We start from the raw sequence: 21,501 nt of genomic DNA on the forward strand, positions 1-21,501 counted from the left end.
GTGCACAAATTTCAAAGAAGAATAAAGGACTTAATTCACATAAACAGTCATGTCAACAACAACTAATGCGAGAACCAGGGATTGAAGACTGCCCCTTTAACTCCATTATAGACTTTTCAGTGTGTTTTTCCATCATTTGTATGGGATCAATATAGTTAGAATTTTATTGAACACACCAAAGTGTGGAAAAAAGAAGCTGCAATAATTGTAGCCCTGGTGGGGCTGGGCTGAGCGGCTTGTATGCCGGGCTTAAGGCTCGCGTTATACCCTAGGAAAAAAGCATGTATTTTTTAGTCTATTAACTCGATGACGTGACATGTACTTCCCATGTTTTGTCAAAAAAATATAGAGAAAAGTTATTTGTAATGTGATTCAGGTCATGCTGATGAAACATACTATATCACAACAAAAAAATGATGAATAGAAGGAAATGAAGCAGGAAAACTTTATGAATTGATAGAATTGAAAACTGTGTAAACCCTTATGAAGTAAGGTAAGCAAGAATTCACATGAAAAGGATGACAAGGAAATTTTTAATTCAAAAAGATGTATTTTCAGAAAAGGAAAATTGTATACAGGGCAATTGATTTATTGTCTTCACACTAATTATGGCAATAATTTGAACATTATATAATTAATTTTGATAGCATATTCTATTGCTCTACATCTGATGCTTGATAAAAGGAAACACAAAGCATTGTACACATAGCAGATTATCAATTCATAAAAAGTGCTTTCTAAGACTACAACTGACATGGTAAATGTTGTTTTAGGTGAATTGGAACTATATGAAAGAAGGGAAAGATTATATGAGCATGTGTTGGCAATATGTAAAAAATACAAAGTTTCTTATAGTGGTTTCAGGAATTTGAAACTTTTCACTCAATGAAACTTTAGTTAAGTAAGGTACAACAATAATAGATATCAGTCGAGAACAAACAGTTTACATCTGAATATCTTCCCGTAAAGTGGAAACATTCTGTGAAATGTCTCATTGCTCAAGTTTTCATTTTTTATATCCTGATTTGGTAAAATACCATGAAAGAGTGGTGTCAACTTTCCCATTTCTTGTTTATAAATGTAATTCACTTACTCAAATTTTTCTTTATTTTATACAAGTTGTTTTATTTAACAAAACTTATTACTGAATTTTTCCTACAATGTGAATTTCACTTCAATTTCCTTCACACTGCTGGCTATGTGTTATGACTGATCACAATTAATTCAGGGTTATTTAGCACATCTATAATATGTAACAATAATCCCAAACTAAATTCTTAGAAACCGTTTCGCATGATGTCATAGTTTATAGGAGAAGGTAAACAACGAATACTTATGAATAGATGGGTTTCAAAGTGGATATTCATGGTGACTCCACTAGCTCAAAAAATAGGTCGCGCACTGCATTGTGGGTAGAAAGCATCGGCCTCATCGCACTGCGCCTGCGTGCTAACATTGATGACGTCACCATCACAGTAATGGCGAATGACAACAGTTGAAAACCTGAAGTTGTGCATATTGGCGTCTTCCGAACTTGCGTCCTCTTGTGTCTCTGGTTGTTTCATGAAGCCACGTGACGAAATGGAGGTAGATTCTGATCTAGATCAAGAACTTGTACAGCAATTTAGTTCCATGGGAACTACGGACAAAGAAGTCCTTATAAGTGAATTTCAAAAATTGCTGGGCAATCAGCTGAATCCAGCAGGCTGTGCATTTTTCCTCGATATGAATAATTGGTAAGTGTGTACATTAACGGGACAACTTTTAGGCTCAAAATATTGGTATGTCACCCTACTGATGTGATCTTGCGTGCCAATATTTTTTGTGGTCCTTAAAATGTCTCGATTCCGTGTGTCCTGAAAATTTTACCAGTGGAGTCAATATTATGATTGCCGACTCGACGCGAAGCGACGCGGCTGACACCACAACCCAACGCGTCAACAAACAGGGCCTAGGGGCTCGAAATTCAAAGTTAGGGAACATCTCGACGTCAGCATGGCATGCCTCGTGTGCTTTTTGAGCATACCGTGTCAAAGAAAAAACTTCCGTTTTTAGTGCTCCTTTCGTAGGCTCTCACAACTTTGCAAGCTCTAGATGGCAGAAAGGTGTGGGTAGCATCGGGTATCCATTCATGGTGTATTGATAAGTGACTGTAAATTCTGGCACTATGCTCAGTCAGTACCCATGATTTAAAACTTAATATTTGATCTTCGTGATTGCATTTATGTGAACTCAATACCCTTTGAATAGATTGCTTCTGTGACATCACGTTTTAGAAATAAATGCACCGTACGTGTACTTGCAGCCACGACTAACATCAACAACCTCCCCTGGTTTACATTTCAAGCTGAGCAGGGAAGGTTGTTGACCCCTGTCCGTTTCGACCCAAGCAATTTACACCTTGTTGTTGCTGGTTGTTACTTATTGGGTAAAGTGACCATGAGTGTGGTCACTCTGGCAAGTCAGGTCAGCTTGACCCACACCGACATGATGGGGACATGACCCCCAACAAAAGGTCAAATTTTGGTCAAATTGTCTTAGAGGTATACTTGTAATAATTACTTCAAAATATAGTGGCAGTCAGCCTTGTAACATACCCACAGATCAGGGAAACAGAAGTTACATCCTTACATATGTAACTCTTTGACTTAGGTTCTCAGACAACTTTCACCACACGTTTGAAACGTCTATTGTTTTAATAATTTGCTAAACCATAATGGTTTAGCATCCATATTTCATACCCTTTTTCGTCACGTTTTTCTTTCAAACATTTGTTACCCAGAACCACTGATATTTACTCTCATATGTGAGCCTGCGTCAACCATTTCAAAAAATTAACAATCCATTAGGTTTTTGAGAGATCGGTCATTTGGTTTTGTTGTTTTGATTTCCGTAAGACAAAATAGCGCTTACGGTAGCTCGCCTGCATTCAAAAGCAGCAAACAGCATTTTCTCACTTTGCCAGTCGCATGATAATAAACTTTTGCGACAGGTATCACATGAAATGTGCTGTTTATTTTGGTATAAGGGTGGATTTTATTCAAACCGAAATGAAGCCCTACAATTACAAACACAGACATCTTATCAAACCATGAGGCGCATCATAACAATTTGGACCCAGGCTTTTCCCAACTGGTGTGTGGAGTGACTGTGACCACACCAACATGACCCAGGTCAGCCTGACCTTACACAGACCATACCCAAGCCATTGTCCCTCCATCACATAGAGGGACTGTGCCCCTGCACAAATTCGAATTCAGGTCAAGTTAACTGAAGTCAGGTTGGTATGGGGTCGTCCTGGGGTCAAGTTGATTGCAGTCAAATTGACCAGTTATGTTCCTGTGACATGAGAGGTCAGAGGTCAGCTTGGTATTGCTCAGATGGGGTCACACCAGGTCATGCAACTTCCTGACATTTACACACTATCCCCTCTAACCATTCAGATTTCTTGTTTCATTGTGTCGTTTTAGGAATTTCCCAGAGTCATCCCTGGATGACCTATAAATGTAATATCCATTTCTGGCTCCATGGTAATATACAGAATTTCCTTAATTCACATAGTCGACACAGTTACACTCATGAGTCAATGAAATAGTCATTGATTCATCAAGTTTGCATGGAGGACATACATGTACAGTCGAGTTTACAATATGCAAAGTTTTAACCCATGCACCACAATGGTTTGGCCCATAACCATTGATGTCAATGCTGATTGGGGAACAGTTCATTGGAAATTGGGGTGAACAGGTTGAGCCTGTAATACTTTTGTACACCTACAGGGACATGGGAATGAGGGGGAATTAACAAGTTCTGGATTTCTAGTTTACAATATTTAAATTGTTTGCTGCTTTTGTGGAGTCATTTGTAAACTTGTGGAGTACATGAATGATTTTGAAATAGAATGATTTAAACTTCCCCTGAGGTGGCTGAGTTTGAGCTCAGATTTAAAACATATAGCTTTGAGGTGTGAACTACCATAAAGCACACTGTCCGGTGGATTGGTGCCTATCAAATGCCCTTTTTGCCTATAAATATTTCATGAAAGAAATGTAAGAGGGGTTTATGGAGCTGAACAGGTCACAAGGCTGGCAAATGTAGGGGTTGCAAATGACCGAATGGTCAGGGATCTGAGCAATTTTAACTACACAAGTCAACCATTGCCTGATTATACGTCAAGTCTGACTCAAAGTAAATTTTAGAAAATCACAAATAAGCATTTTATTTTGGACTTGGAAGTCAGAGTGACAGCAGTTTCAGGTTGTGCTATTACACTACTGATGTTATGTAAGCTCCCTGTTAAAGACTAGCTGCCCTTTAATCAATTGTGTAGGTTTTACCAAGACAGCAAACAATGTGGTCAATGTTGGTGTTTTGAAATAATGGAAATGCATAAAGGAAAATCAGTTTCCTTTCAACTCTTTCACTTCAACTTTAGACTTTGATTTCAGTCTCCTACCAGTTGTCCCATGCTGCGTGTAGGTCAGGATGTTGATCTGTGCATGTGTCAATGTGATAGATCTTTATGAATACTAGCTGTGCATACAAATTATAACCTCATTATCTGTATCTCATCGCATTTTAGCTCACATTTGGTATATGTATACATACCAAAGAGAGCTTATGTGGTGAGTGGGTGGCGTCTGTATGTCTGTATCTGTGTGCATGTATGTTTTCTATAAGACAGTTTGAAATCAAAAGCGACTATAACTACTTACCAAAGTGTCACCACTGAACATTCTCAAACGATGAAATAAGGATTTACAGGTCATACAGAGCCACCACAAGCAAGTATGTCCAACACCAAAATTGTGAACAATCGACCAAATCCTTCCCCAAGGATTTTTTAAAGATTTCAGAGCTGGAACTAAAACCATCTCCCTGAAGATTGGATGGTATTTGTTAGTAAAGCAAAGTGAAAACAAGATACAGCTACAGAGCTTATACCTACTGCAAATTTAATATCTTGTAATATGTGTGATGTGGCTATTTGAAGGCAAAAGCCAGCAAATGTGGTTGACCCACACTCCTACTGTATTGCATCTATCAAGGGGGTTCATGTCACCTGCAGTCTTTCCTTCAATTCTCCCACTCTTGCTTCCAAATACAGTACAACTTGACCTGAGTGACCTTCGTAAAGGTCAAATCACTCCATATGAAACAGGTACCAGTACACAAAATAAAAGCTACCACAAAAACACTGCTTATGCACTTGCATTCTCCCGCAACCTTTCACTGCATTGGTAGCCCAAACCGTTTGTTTACAACTGTGATTGTGGACCTACGGTAATTTCAGGGAATTAGGGGTGAACAGGTTGGTGCAACAAAAGTTTCACTTCACAGGAATTATGGCTGCCATTTGCACCCAGTATGTAGTAACTGCGTGGGAACTGATTGAAAGTACTAATAGGCTAGACATTGTCAGCAAGATTTCAAGAAGTATTTGAAGATGATGTGACCTTGTCACCCCATTTCCCAGTACAGAGGTCAAACTTTGCCATGCAAAACAATAGGGATGTACCAACAATTTGCTGTGAAAGGGTTTAAACTGCTCACCCCACATTCCCTGTCAACAAGTTCTCAGTCACCATTGATAATAATGAGGCCATCATGGTGGTAGGGATGACTTAATTTATCACAACACAGAAAATGTGTTTGAAGGCGGGTGCACCAATGCTCAACCAAATGCTGGCTGTTAATGAGTCGATAGCTTGGTTTATTTCGTCACTCAAAGTGCCATTGAAAATTTAATCAATATACAAAGGTATTTCTATGTTTCCTAAGTTCCTTATACTGTTGTACTTCTGCAAATGCATGTTCTTTACTCAAACGTCTTTGTTTAAATCATCATCTTACAGGAATCTTCAAGCAGCAATATGTTCGTATTATGATTTTGAAAGTCCCAAAGACAAAGTCCCTTCTATGTCACTGGTACAAGATATTACGATAGGTGAAGGCGAGTCGGTCCCACCAAACACAAGATTTATTAAAACGTGGAGAATAAGGAATTCAGGTAAGTTATGGTGTAAGCAAGGTTGAAATTTTATAGAGCCAGAATATCTTTTGAGTGTATGGAGCCATGGATAATTAAAACACCTGCACGGCAAGCGCAACGTCTAGGGGGAGGGGATTTGGCTGTACCGTATTTCGATTACCGTGTGCAAAAATCCCACTACAAGTTTTCCTATTGCAACATCTCGCTACACGTCTTTCTGTATCGCAAAATATTGTGCTACATTGTTTGGCGTGTATCAGGCCGGTACGGCACCGGCGCTACACCAGCATTCTTTTGACATACATGTGAATCAGTGCACGAGTAAAACAACGTAACAATCATTTTGGATACACTGTTTCATTTCATTCTATTGGTTGCGTCATTGTTGAGTTGCGCTGAACAGAGATTGATTTCAGAGGGGTATGGGGGGGGGGGGGGAGGGGGGGCGGTCGGTAGCGTATGCGTGATTTCATAGCGACGTAATCACCGATTGTTGGATGCAGATACAGAATGAGGCTTGGTTGGATTTTCGCACTTCCAAACTTTCGTTTAGGAGAGGGAGGAGGGGGTTGAGAACAAACGCACTTAGTTTCGTTTACCGTGCGCATGTTTTAATTATCCATGGCCCCTATATGAGTGAGATGTTGGTTCCATGAGACCATTTATATACTGCAGCATTAATTACCACGTGTTCTATGATGCGTGAAGTTCACAATTTAAGTAATTGACTTCTGAATTCTCTGTTTTGTCTCGACAACTACAATGAATATCGTCGAGCAATTGAATGAGAGCAAAGGGAACAGTACATATAGGCAAGCACATTATGCATCTCAAGGTTCTCCAGAAGGGATGTTTTGAGAGGTGAATGACTCCTCTGGACTTTTAGAGCAATCTATCCATATGTTAATAACCAAACAAAAGAATTTATATTTTCACCACAAAAGAATGTGAAATTACTCATTGTTATGTGAATGGACCACGCCTCTTGATTTTCCAAGCTGTGGAGATCACTGCATCTTGTCTTCATTTTTGGATACAATAATTCCCTTCAGTTGCATTATTGCATCAGCAGTGAACTGTAGGTGGGGCTATTCCTATATCGCTTAAGTCAAAACATACTGACCCTGAGTAGACGACGCCAATGGCTGATTAGTAAAATTAATTGTTTGTAAACAGAACCAACCTGTTGTCCCCCAATACATTTGTATTCATGTTCCAAGGAAAACCCTAGAGATATGGAAGGAAACCTCTAATAAGGGGAATCCTTGTTAAATTTCCCAGGTTCTGTCACAAAAACCCTGGTCTTTTTGCTAAGACTTTGAAGAAAGGTTATATTTATTAGTGTTCACCATTCTCTGGATGAAGATGCAGCCAATGACCAGTGGTTTCTAATCCCATAGCAGCTCTTTGAGTGCAAGGCTTGGCTTTCCCATAGAAAAAGACAGGGTTGTAAAAACAATTTGAAAATACTTGCTCCAGGCTGTATTACAATTCAATATTATCCTAGTGGGTGTGATATTTTATATTGTGAAAGGCACCCTAGCACAAGAAAATGAACACAGTCAGGACCATTGGACCTTATCACTATTCTACTACTGCAGTGAAATACTGTAGTCGCGGTCTTTTCGTGAGTTAGGTGGTCATTTCACAATGCACAAATATTTGAAGACATTTCGAAATTTTTTAGAGTGTTAAAATTTCTGGTACTCATGTCACTGTCAGCTTGAGTGCCCTCTAACCTTTGACCTTTCTGAACTCTTTTAATCAATCTGGGAATTTCTTGAAATTTCTTTTGAGTCAACCCAACATTTTTGTAAATGTAGTATTTTGCTTCAATGCATGAATTTGCTGCTGATAAATGTAATGTAAATCAACCATAAATTTGAAAAAACACCACCCATGTCTGTTCTGATCATTTCCAGAGCAAGTTTATCATATTATAACATTCATGGTTAATTATGGGGAGTTATTGCATTTACGGACATTACAGCTGTAACAATTATGCTAACCCAGCTTTCGTTTCTGAATGTTAGTAGGAAAACAAACCGTACTCTTTACGTTTTTTGGTTTAATCTCTGGCGTAGGTGATGAGAAATGGCCGTGCGGGGTTTGTTTACGATTTACACAAGGATATCTACTAGGTGCAGATGAAAGCATACCTGTAGAAGATCTAGAGCCAGGTCACATGACAGATGTGAGTGTTGCCATGGTGAGTCCGCCATCTTGTGGCATCTTCCAGGGACAATGGAGGATGATGACAAGGACGGGACAGTATTTTGGTGGTAAGTACTGCCCTGAAGTAATGCTTCATTGATGGTAGAATGTGCTGCTGATGTGCAGCATTGAATAAGCTCTTTCTCTGATTGGTCCATTGTCACTATTCACAGCGACTTAGGGAGTCTATTTGTATTGTTTTAATTATATTGGTAAGATTCAGCTACCCAATTGGATAACAGCTTATTCAGTGCTGCACATTAGCCCAGAATGTGCCCAAGGGACATATATTTTGACTCTCATATTTTTACCACTCTTTTCTGATTTTAACCCATCTGCTGGCTAGTTTTGAAGCTCTTGGACTGGAGTAAATAAACATGTCATTGTCCTATTTTTGTGAAAATTGAAAATCTGATTTTCCCAAATAGTTGACACAGGGATGACAGCCATTTCAGTTGCCCAAAAGTGACCGTCATGAACAGGTGACCACTCGGCATATGTCACATTTGAAACAGGTTTGACTGTGTTTGAAAAATGTTCGTGTAAACTTTTTAGGCTTCAAAAAAATAGAAACAAGGTGCATCTGCAATCATATATCGTATGCATGCAGGGTTGTCCATAAGGAATTTTCATGCGTTGACAACCCTTTCTTATTAGAGCAGTCTGTTCTTATGTCAAATAACCACATAAAAAGTATACATTTTCACAACAAAAGAATATGAAAATTATACAGTGATATGTAAATTGATGCATTCTGTCTCAATCTATTCATATGTAAATAACCACACAGAAAAATGTGTTTTCACAACAAAAGAATATGCAAATTATATTATACCTATGTAATTGACTGCATTCTGTCTCAGTTTATTCATATGTTTATAATCACACAAAAGAATGTATTTTCTCCACAGAATATGCAAATTATATAGTATTATGTAAATTGACCGTCTCTCTTCTCTTCCACAGAAATAATATGGGTGATACTGGAAGTTAAAGAGGGTGGGATGTTAGGTTTAACTCAACAACTATCCAATCTAGGTAGCGATTTTGTTCCGGAACAACAACGTCTAGCAAATGGCTCTTCAAGAAATCCGTTCGGTACTTCACCGCTTCAAAGTCCTGCAAATTCAAATACACAGTTAGGTAAGTCAAAAATGAACATACCATGGAAAATGGTGTGTTCTGTATTGATATCACCAATGTAGTGAGATTGTGCGATAACTTCTACCAAGCGTTCAGTGCATGATACCCTACAATGGTGAAGCCAACGTCTTCAGTTGTGTGTCCAAATATTCTGGTGAAATTTTGGCCAGTTTTAATAAGGCAGATAATTCTCTAAAAATCAGTGAATTTCATAGCACCCTCCACCATTGGCGTAAAGTTCTCAAAGTCAGGGAAATTATCTTGAATATATATATGCTTCCATTTTCAACATCATCAAAGTGTCAAACTAGACGCTTGTACTGTAGTTATTCCCAGACACAATTTTCTGTTAATTGTTTTAATTTGTTTTCACAAATGACACTTGAAAAAAAATAACCAGCACATTCCTATATTCCAGGTCTATCAATTGATTGTCACCTATTTTTCATTTGCTGGGTGACCAATATTTTTAACTAATTTTGAATTAGTTATTTCCTGCACACAGTTTCTGAGTTGGATTTTCAGACTCAATGTGTGAGAGTTAATTTCCCAAGAACAGCAAGTAAAATCATTTCGACAGTGTGATATCTGTGTAGTGCAAATGAAATGAGTAGCTTAAATTTTGTTCATGCTTCAAGGGCCAGTAGCTGAAACTCTTGATAATGTTTCACCATTTTTATTTTGTATGTCAGTCACAAGTTCTTGTTCTCTTTCCCAGAGTGTGTTGGAACACCTACTATCTAGCTTGTCAACGCAGCCAGTACACATGTAGAATGCACTGTTATTGTTTACATTTGAATTCTAGGCAGACCTGCTAGAATTCATTTGTCAGCAACAACAACGCAGTCCACACATGTACAGGCTGAGTTGATAAGCTAAATACTGTATATCTCAACATGCTTTGGGGAGTAGAACAAGAAACTGTAGTTGACATTAAAAACAAAATAATGAAAAAATCATCAAAAGTTACAGCTACTGGCCCTGGCACTTTGAGGTGGGGGGGGGGGGGGGCACCTGTCTGCAGAAAAATGTCTCTAGAAGGAGTAGGCTCATCAAAACAATACAACAGTGTGCACGGGAGTACTACTCCAGTGATTAGGATAGACCCTACTGTAGATCAAAGTATATTTACTAACATTTGTGTCTACATCACAGGTAACAGTCCCACTATACTTTCAAGTGGCGTCATGGCCACGGAAGACAACCAGAGTCCTAGTTCACCTATTAGAGCCCCAATATTTGAAGTAAGTATCTCTCAAAGATAAAATATGAAGTCTTTCACACCAGTGTCTTTATCTTGAAATCTATATTCAGTGTTCTCCATAAAAGTGTTAATAAAAATACCGTTATGCTAGTAAGCTTTTTTTCTTAAGGTAATATGCACCTCGAAAGTGAAAGACTTAAGCTTTTGCTCAAACTTTCCTCAGTGAAACTTTCAACCATTCTCTTACCAAAGCAATAATAAAAATCAGGGGTCACCGTGCAAACTTTGGTACTAGAGAGACAAATAATTTGCGATTTCTCGATATTTGAAATTCAAAATGGCCGCCATCCCTGTGTTAACTCTATGGAAAAAAATAAAATTTTCGATTTTCGAAAAACTAAGACGGTGAAAACTTTTCTTTCGCCAATAGCTTCAAAATGAGCCGCCACAAGTGGTATGTCAGAAGAAAATTGACAAAATTTGAAGGCCCGAATTTCTGTCCCCGAGGTGCGTTCTACCTTAAGGGCACCCTTGGAATGGCAGATGTCATTAATAGAAGGGTGCTCTTCGGAAACAGATACAAATCTCTTCAACTTCTAACATCAAGGCACGGATTATTAAATTTGTTGTTTTGCTTCCTTTCAAAATTTTGAAAGCAGTTGTAATACACACTGAAAATTTCACACGTGCAAGTTTGACGTTTACTTGATTGTTTCCATGTGATATGAGTGTCCATTCAAGGATCAAAGCAGAATTGTCTTTTTCAACTCTGTAATTTCCACTAAAATGTAATATTCTACAAGCATGCAGGCATTCTCAGGATATTTGACAAAATTTGTAAACAACGATTTGTAGCCAGAAAAGGTAAATGGTAAAGTCCTTTTCAAATAAACTGTAGGTTTTTTCATGAAAACTCCAAAAACTTAGACCCACAAAGACACAAAAATTACATTACTTGAGCAAAACTTTAAAAATCTGTCCTTTATACTAATGATACAGCGTTGTCCTGATATTTAAATGCTAGTCCTAATTGATAGTCAGTTGTCAACAAAGACATACAAGCTATATTGACATGTTGCATACTATTACTAGGTATTTCAACGTGAATTGTTTGAATCATAGACCCTCGAGAAAAACGGGACAGGCAACTGCGGTAAAGATCAAAGGGACTTTGGATTAGCATAGTACAATCCTTCTTGGAATAATTAAGATGTGTTTATGGGTCGGGGACGGAATGAAGCTGGACCCGATCGATTGCACAACGTCCGGTTCATAGACACTGCATGCGGGTGTACGGTAATAATATTTTCGGGTTCCAAGTTATTTCAGATTACCCGCAAGTCCATTTTTAGAAAGAAAAGTGTTACAAATATTTTGAGAAGAATTCTTCAAAATGGTTTTAAAGTATTTTTTACATATAGCGAGAATCGATGCAAATAGAAGTCTGCAGGGAGTCAGTATGTTGCTGTAAAGTGACAAAGTTTTGAATACAAATCCGAAACACATATCACTGCAGTTCCAGACTTAACAGCAGTTGATATCGCAGAGTTGTTTACATTCCGCGATCGTCCGTGTATCTCCAAATTTTCCCTCGTTTTTGCAGTTTTTTAACTGTCGGAATATTTTCTGTGCGAGGAGTGCTCCATAATTCGGTAAAGAACGTATGTTACTACTGAAATGTTGTTGTTTGAAAACTGTGAACGGCCAAATTTGCGAGGACAGCGTTTAGCTTTGTGTAAATGCTTGTCTACCTTACCGCTTCTGACTCCACCAACCGTTGTTGAGTCCCAATTTATCGCAAGGTTTCGCCTGACAGCGAAAGTCAGTGTTAAAAATGTTTTTTCTAGTACTTTGCGGGTGTAGACATGTGTAGCATATCCGAAATTTGGTGTTTCTTTAGGCTAAAACAGTACCAAAATGTTAGAGGTCGTGTACTTGAGCTCCGATGGAGTAGTCATTTTTTGTATACCCTGATTTTCGTCAAATTTTGCGTGACAGATGAAATAAAGGTCAGATTTTCGTTTCGCAGGACTGGGGAAGTGTAGACCTGTCTAACTTGTAAATGTTTGTTGTTATCGGAGATTTTTATGGTAGGGAATGTTAACTTAAGATGTCGATACCTAGCAAGAGTTTTCTGTAGCATCTATGGCTAAATGTACACTGTTTTTATCGTCTGGTGTTTTCCTGTTGGCTTCGGCTAGAATCCAAAATGTGATCTTCATCGTTACCAGAACATTCACCATGACTGGTATCAAAAAACCCTCAAAATTCTCTGTGTCATTACTCGGAACGTGCCATGCAAGAGCAAAGTGTACATATTCACAACGTCAGTTTGATCGTTAATGAGATTAAATGTAAGTACGAAGTATTATTGTCGGGGACCGCTTGGCAAATAAACTTAATATATTTCAAGATAGATCGCACAAATAAACCACAGCAGTTGCCTCTCCCGTTTTTCTCTAGGGTCTATGTTTGAATAGATATAACACGCAACTGTACTTCATACGCTGACTAAAAGTACAGAACAATTCATCAAAAGTTACAGCCAATGAAGCCTTTAAACCTTTGAGTGCTGTAATTTTTCCAACCAAAATTCTAGCGCAACATGTTTAATTTTGATGAAGTTTTGTGTAAATCTTTTGATAATTTTGGACCAAAAGAACAGCGCTTTTCATAGGCTACAGTTTTTGATCAAACTTTTGGCCAAAAATCTGAAAATAAATTGTCTGGGTTATATTTAAGAAAGGCGACAAAAATTGACTTTGGCATGCAAAGGGTTAATATGAACTATGGATCTTTACTGAGCATCAGGTCTGAATGAAATTTTTTGTCCTTTCTCATTCTACAGGTCTCACATTCAGACACTAGTTATCTTCTACAACAGCATCAAATACAGTTTGGAAGCAGTGCGAATCACCAGCATAACCCACACGGACACAAAGATTCTCTCTCGTAGACTCTATAGACAGCGACCTAAAACATTTCAGTAGTTTAACGGCTGTAGATTTAGCTTCTATCTATATTGGACAATATAACCCGACGGACAGTAGTTTTATTTTATATTTCTGGGTAGACTTTATAATTGTTTTTTCTAATTTAAAGAAGGACAGAGATCGTCCCTGTTTCAGTAAAGAATGGTTCAACCCTAGCAACATCTGTTATTGGATGGTTGCTGTTCCCTCTCACTTTATGGGGATGTGCAAATTTCTCTTTTTATTGTAGTTAATGGGGTTTTATGCTGCCAATGCCACGTGTAGGCACCAACTCACTGCTGAATATTGACCGGCATATTTCCTCAACTTGATGAGTCTTTCAATGATCTGGACTTCAGCTATGCTGCTGTATTTCATTATTGTATCATACCAGTATATTGATGGTGCAAATACTGCTATCTGATTGGTCGAGACGTGAAAATAACCATGCTATATGCGTGATATAGCACAGTTGGAACAGGTGCGTGCTCTTAGCTAGAAAGAAATTCTCGCTTTGATGTTTCACACCAAAATTTCAATTTACAGCAATAAACCACCTCAGCAGTTGGTAGACAACTCGATTTTGACCAGTTCACTCCACATATGCTCTCACTATCGCTTGTGCACATACCGGTATGTCATGAACTGGTCAAAATCTCATCATATACCGTCGCCTGGTGTGATTTATTGCTTAAACAATTTGAATGAGCACTGAGGATATTGTAATACACCCCATCCATGCCAACTGTATACATTCTATGTTTCAAAAGATACCAAGAATAGACGAAAACTTTCAATCGAACATCAGATACTAAAAGGCTTGCTTGGTGCTGCATCACACTTTAACTTCTCTACCCCCTTCCGTGTGAACAGATCCACGCTTACCATAGATAACAATGGGTTTGGGTCAAACCATTGCGGTGAAAGGGTTAAGGTAGGAGCCTTCAGCTCAGGTAATTTGACGGCATTATCTTTCCAAGGAAACAACAAGGTTCATGTATCGAACATTCATGAGCTGTGCAAAGTTCACGCTTCACGCAGTTTGAAATGTGGTTGGAAAGTGAAAAGCATTTTTTGGATCAAATTTGGCTCGTAAAACGTGAAGCACGACCGTGTCCAAAGTGGAGAGATGTGTGCATTATGCAATAGATGCCTTGTTGTTAGCTAGTGTCTGTCAGTTTCACTGCAGTGTCTAAAAAATTGTAGCACTCCAAAACTTTCTCATGAACATAAAATTCAGAGTCACAATCATCATCAATTCTGGAAAATTGTTGATTCTCTGTCAAATGTCCCTCTGAAGGTTAACTTTTGTAAAATCATAGGCTGTCAACTGTGGCTTTTGCCTTTTCAGTTCCGCAGACCAAAGGTGTCAGTTAGTGGTACAGCAAGAAGGGCATACTTGATAAATCCTGATGTTTGTAAAGCAAGGAACTGCCATAGACAGGCCCAGTCATGAGTTTTCTGTGCGTTGGAGATTGTTCAGCCAGTGAGACACTGAAAATGATCACCAAATTGTCTGGCGAAATGAAAGGCCAAAACAACATAGGCAGTTTTTGACAGTGCCAGCAGATCTATAAACCATCTGTTGCATCTCTCTCTCCAGATTGTGTACTCATCAAAAAGGATGAAATTATTGAACAGTCCTTATTTGGTCATCAAAATTTAATTTTGACTTGGGAAGAAAATTATGAGCAGAGTGCAAAGAATGCAAGAATAGCTATATTTGCACTGGCAGAGAAATGAAAGATACTGAGATTTTCAGTGCATGGTACCAAGCTCTATGCATATAGCAAGGGGGTCTCTTGAGGTTATAGTGGTGAGGTATGTAAATTGTACAGTTAGTGGAATTATGAAACGGGCAGGGCAGGCTTTGCGGAACTGAGATAATTGTTTTAAAAGTGTGGATTTTGACAATTTAATGGTGCAAGAGGAAGGCTAACAGTATTTGTTGTACTTCTTAGTTGCTATGGCAACATACAAATCATAATTACACGGAAAATTAATTTTTTTTTATCCTGAAGTGTAAAGTTTTTTTCAAAGACTCTAATACTTTGAAAATTAAATTAAGATCATTGCCATGAACGTTGATAATGGAAGCTGAGATGTAATGGTTTCAAAACTTATTTTCTTCTTTAGAAACTCGTCCTTTGACAAATAGTGGCATTATTGCAACGTAGTGGAATCTCTTTCAGCAGCTGCCGTATCAGATGAATGTCTGATTAACAGCCAGAGTACAAGGGCTGTGTTTTGCAGAATGGTTGACTTTGCTTGGTTTCTACTGTCATTGCTTTGCTGGAGCAAACCATCTCCTGTACAAGTAGCTGTGCCATGAGCGACTTTCAACAACTTTTTATCAGATCCACAGCGACTAGAGCTTCATTTCTTTCCATTTCCTATCAAAAACTTGAAGCGCAAAATATATATACTACATACTGACAACAGTAATGTACTTTTTATATTACCATACATGCTAATGATGTGTATTCATATTTATGATAATGATCATTTGATTGGTCAAACCCTGTCACATGCTCAGCTGTTGACCTTAGAAGATTTACATATGTCAATTTTGGCCCAACTCATTGGTCACAGCTCAGTCACATGATTTTAATGAATTCATCACTAAATTCGATATGCAAACAAAGTGCTTCAGCTCCTTCACTCTTTTGTAAAAGAATTTGAAATATTTTTCGCTGATTGATGAAAGATTGGTATAATGCAGGAAGTACCTGCAGTTATATTTTTGCTGAAATATTTTGAGATGTGAATTCCAGAGTTTTGTTCAAATCAGGACCTGGATAATTTTCCTCCTTTCACTGTATCAGTTGTGATATTCATACCATTGTAAAATTGTCACACTATTCAGCATTTTATCTGTCAAAAATGTATTCTTTTCTGCCAAAAACAAAGAAATCCAGATTTTCACGATATTTGAATTTGTGTTCTGCTAATAAAATTTGTCAACAATGAGGGATATTAGTTCTGGCAGTGCTTTCCTTAGATACACAAAAAAATACTTGTATATTTGTAATTTTCGACTGAAAATTCTCTCAACTGGCAATCTTTGCTTAATTTCCCATATTGATCAAGTACACCCCTCTCTTCTCGGTAATATCCACAAACCCAACCACTCATATTGCAGGCACATGCAACTTTGGTGTACGATAGAGGGGAGAAAGCATTGTTTTCTGTGTATGAGCTCATACTTTTTTCAAATTTTTGTTTTGTGAGAAATTATGTGAAGTGTGTTTCCCTGAAGGATGCGGAATAATTGAAGTATTACAATTTTTATTTTTAATTTATGGTGTGGAAGAAATAAAACAAAAGATGCAATGAACGATATAATGTGTCTGTTTTGTCTTATTTTCTGTCTCCACAGACGTGTTCTTGGTGGGACTGACATGTTTGGAGTCATTTATCTGTCTTTTCTTATGTCAGAAGTCGTCACTCAAAGACCACACCATTCTTTTTGTTCCAAATTGGCTCATTGTATCAATTTGTTTTGTGGTATGTTCCAGTGTGGCTGCTAGGCTTGGCAGCTGTTTCATTTGAACTTTGACATGCTAATTTAGTGACTGTAGGATGCTACCCATTGAACTCCAGTTTAACTGCCCTCTTGAGAAGGCAAATTTTGCCATGACTTAACCCCAACCCCCACCCCAATGCTACATAGAAAATGTTGACATGCATTTTTCAATATCTATCGTTTTATATTCCAAATCAGACCTCCATTGTAATATTGAATCTGTAGAGAGGTGATTTAAATAACGGAAAAAATCTGGGGAGTGAAGATGTTAGAAAATGCTTTCAGCCCTGATAAATTATCAAAAATATTCACTTGCAGAGAATTAATTTGTATGTCAAATCTTGAAAAGCAAAAAAAAATTGCTTATCCATTCAGATGACCACCTCATCCAAAGTTAATGGTAATCCTAGAATTTATCGGGCAAAATTTTATTTTACCTCGTGCGTATAAGGTTTTATGCGGTCCGTATTTTCTTAATTTTCATGTCTGTGGGTCGATGACCAGCAACAGAGAATGCATGAACGCTCCTCTAAGTCCCATCCCAGGGGGCACTGCTTTGAAAAGCGCCCTCAGACAATTTCAGAGAAATTACAATCAAAAGTCGCCTGTTTGTGGGTTTTAGCCCAGAAAGTAATATGCAATTCCTGTTTTGACCCATTTTCAACTGAAGTCGGGTCATGTTAACCTAGTACCGACTACTACGGTATAATGCTAAAGATATAGATTCTTTACATGAAATAAAACAAAACATTAAACATCTGGAGCAAGATGATAAATGTAAGGCAAGATGTGACGATGTCAAGGTGATTATAGGTTGATATCTGACGGGATATTAACTTCTTTACCATTGTATTTGTCCATGTTTAATCTTTATCGGTCACTATGTATGATATCAGATGCCGTGAAGTAACATCAAATCTACCGAGCGAAAGAATGTCTCGGTCAAAATCCGGCATTGTGTGTAGGGATGCTTGATATGCAGTCGGGATACAGTTGATTTTGCCCCTTTTCTAATATTATCATAAAATTCCGAAATTTCCGTAGGTGTCATTACAATAAGCGACTTATCAGTTATTTTGAGCTCGTGATGCTTATTATAAGAGATTTAAATAATCCAAATCGCTGTAAAGAATGCGGTATGAACTTACACGACCTTGAAACCGACGAGTCAGACCAAGTATAGCCGAATGGCCTCCAAACTTCTGATTGGTAAATCTATTCGGATACTTTGGGCCAGCATATCCCATAATTTGTTCGAAAACCATTGGTTGTACGTAAAAATCCAATTAATGGATAGCTTTGTCTTCACGTCGAACAAACATAAAGTTCGAGAAGTAAAAAGTATTTTAGGGGGCGCGTTAAAGAAATATTTGAATACTATTATTAAACCAATGTGCTCAAAGAGAGGGGAAAGGAGAGATACAGCCAAACAAACAGATAGATAGAGTCTGACAAGAAGACACAGGGAGAGCAAAGTGTGACAGAAAGAGATAAGGCAAGAGAAAGTGAATTATTTTACGTCACTCAAATTCCGAAAAGTAGCCAGGTAAGTGGTTAAAAAACACAAGGAAAGGAAGTAGTGAAGCCTCTGCACAAAATCTGTCCTACTTTTTATGTTACATACTTTGAAAGGTGTTAGACCAGGGATCAATTATCAGTCAGATAATTGTTGCATCATAAAAAACATTCTAAAGCCTAAAACAAAAATCGCAGACCTGACACTTGGAAGATTGACACGACACCTTTTCGACTGCCCTCCAGGATTTTGGATGACAAAAAGTACCAATTCTTGCAAGCCAAATTGCAATTCCTGCATCCATTGTGATGATTTTCTTAATTAACAACTTCTAACAAGACTTGTAGAACGTCATTGACCCTTTTGACGTAGATATAAGTAAAAGTTCTGGAGCTAGATATGCCGTGGAACCAACACTTACAGTGGTTACGTAACCGTCTCTATATCAATTGTCAAACATGTAAAAAAGCACAGATTTTGCGGGTTTTGTATTGTGAAAAAAATTATTCATAGTTTCCTCACAGACTACAATGTATAGAGAATCAACATTTTTTAGTGAAATTCTAAAATCAAATCTCTAGCACACACATGCACTTGTAATCAACCATATGCCTGAGACTTACAAATAAATGCCAACCAAAAACAAAAGTTTTTTTCAGAACACGGTGGTGAAAACAATATGTACGTATAAACATACAGACACCACCGACTTACCTATAAGCTCTCTTTGCTGTATATATAAATATACTACATGTAATTGTGAGCTAAAATTTTCACATCATCACCACACTCCAATGTCAAGGCCCTAAAATCTAAAATCATGAATGTTTAAGATCTCTTCAAAGAGCGAAATTTTGATTACACAGACTTGTTGCACTCTTAAAGTATGGTCATACTGCTTTTAACATCGTTTATAAGTATGGTACTAATGTGATGGAAGCCACGGTAAGTGAGGCTACCCACAATAATTCCCCTTGATTTGTGCACTCAGACATAATATTTGCTAAAAGCTTCTTCAGTTTTATCAGTTTCTGAACAATTTGAAACTTAGAATTCAATTTCAGGATTATTTGTTTAAACTATGTTCCAAAGTTATTGATTATGTTTAAAATTCAAGAGTACATTAAATAAGAAGTCGATGTTTGGAGGTGCTAAAAATTGTACACTTGTCAAGGTAAAGTTATCAGCAACTAAGATGGTCACATCATACCACCTGTCAGACATGCAAATTTCCTTTTTTCACGAACATAAAAAAAAATCAATACCCTTTCTTTTGCCAACACAAATGCAACTTATTCCCTTAGTTTCCCTTGAAAATATTGTGTATGGCTGTCAAAAATCTATGTCAACAAAACTACAAAATTGCTATCTCCTCCGCAGAAAGGGGGTTTATCTTCTCATTATTCACAGTGAGAAATCAGAAAATTATGATTATCAAAACTATGGTGTCAGAATTTTGAAATATGGATCAAGCTCTTCTGTGTACAGAAGAAATTTGTTTCATTTCAGTGAGTGATCTCCGTGTGTACGGATCATGGAGAATTGTGGGTAGCCTCATTTACTGTGGAAGCTGACAGAATGATCATTCATAACATATTCCTTTAACTGCCAGCTATCAGGTCAAGTTGGCTAAAACGTGAACCTACATCTGAAGTAAGATCATGATTTAAAACCAGCAAAGTCAATCATATCAGACTTGAAGACTTCTAAATCATAAATTTCAGACATGTCTCACCCAGACATTCATAAACATGATTTTTATTGATTTCAGGATGCATAAAAATGGGAAAACAAAGGATTCAATACTATGCTCTCATGCAAATATTTCAAGCATATCAACACCTTGATCTTCTCCGACCAGTGTTGTCTCGCCACCCTGAGAAAATCTCTACACAACAATCTGGCATTGAAACGTTGTTTTATCTGAGCATACATTGAACAAAATCTACCGGCAACATTACCCATGATGTCAATGCAGTGTGTTACAATGATCTTCTGGATACCTTGAGTTTAACGTGATTGTCAACAACTTGACCTGAAAAGATTTACTCTGGTGCCATGATTTGCCGTCAGGGACATCCTAGTTATTACTAGAGCAAAGGTGACCGGCACTGTTTTCTTCTGAAAGTTCAGCTAGACAAGCAAATGAGAAAGATTTAGTTTTCAAATTGTTTGAAGATGAAACAAAACAAAACTTTCCTTTTAATGACAGCAAATCACATCAAATGTGCTGTAATTTGGAAACATGGGATTTTCAAATGTGTTTCTGATGTTTTTACAAGAGATGACAAAGGAAATCTCTGGAAATTTTGGATGGCTCTGTCAAAACAAAATGGTTGCTTTTCAAATACACTGTAATTAGAAAGTTCCCAAATTTGAAAAATAAACAAATCAACACTCTATCCTTTCAGTGAATCAATTTATTCAATGCAAATAATAACTCCTTAAAGATTCGCACATTTCATAAAAACAAACAATGCCTTATCCTTTCAACCCACATAACTTCAGCCAATATCAAAACATTGATACCCATTTAGAGTACTGGTATATGTTTTGACAATGCCTGCCCTTGATTACATGAATTTCCACTGCCACATACCGGTACATCACATCACTCTCAAGTTACCAGTATACACATGAAGGGCTGTCTAACCCTAGCTGATAAGTCTATCACAGAAAGTCAAGCTTTCATGGACATCTACTGGCATGCAATAATGTTGATGCCCGCTGGCTTATCCAATACTATGAGCACCAAAACATACAATATCAATATAGTGTTTGATTTGATTGGAAATTTGTCAATGCCCTTGAATACATACCACTGGAAATCTCTGTACAGCGGTATTGCCTTAAATTAATAGGACTTCCCAAAGAAATTTTAAATACAATATGACATCAATGGAAGTTATTTTTCCTTGGTTTGACAGGGAAAAA

At 37.6% G+C, this 21,501-nt stretch overlaps 2 protein-coding genes across 2 annotated transcripts in view; both read left to right on the forward strand.

Moving 5' to 3' along the window:
• Positions 1-21,501, forward strand: part of LOC139133031 (SCY1-like protein 2) — a 429,639-nt gene that overhangs the window by 79,892 nt on the left and 328,246 nt on the right. The gene's annotated exons all lie outside the window — the stretch shown is intronic.
• On the forward strand, positions 1,453-16,870 carry LOC139132970 (protein ILRUN-like). Its single transcript, XM_070699307.1, has 6 exons — positions 1,453-1,736; positions 5,856-6,010; positions 8,077-8,274; positions 9,173-9,349; positions 10,505-10,593; positions 13,402-16,870. Exons 1-6 carry the CDS (start codon positions 1,486-1,488, stop codon positions 13,507-13,509), a joined length of 978 nt encoding a protein of 325 aa, XP_070555408.1. The 5' UTR covers positions 1,453-1,485; the 3' UTR covers positions 13,510-16,870.

Source organism: Ptychodera flava, chromosome 1, assembly GCF_041260155.1.
Source record: "Ptychodera flava strain L36383 chromosome 1, AS_Pfla_20210202, whole genome shotgun sequence".
NCBI classification, from domain to species: Eukaryota; Metazoa; Hemichordata; class Enteropneusta; family Ptychoderidae; genus Ptychodera; species Ptychodera flava.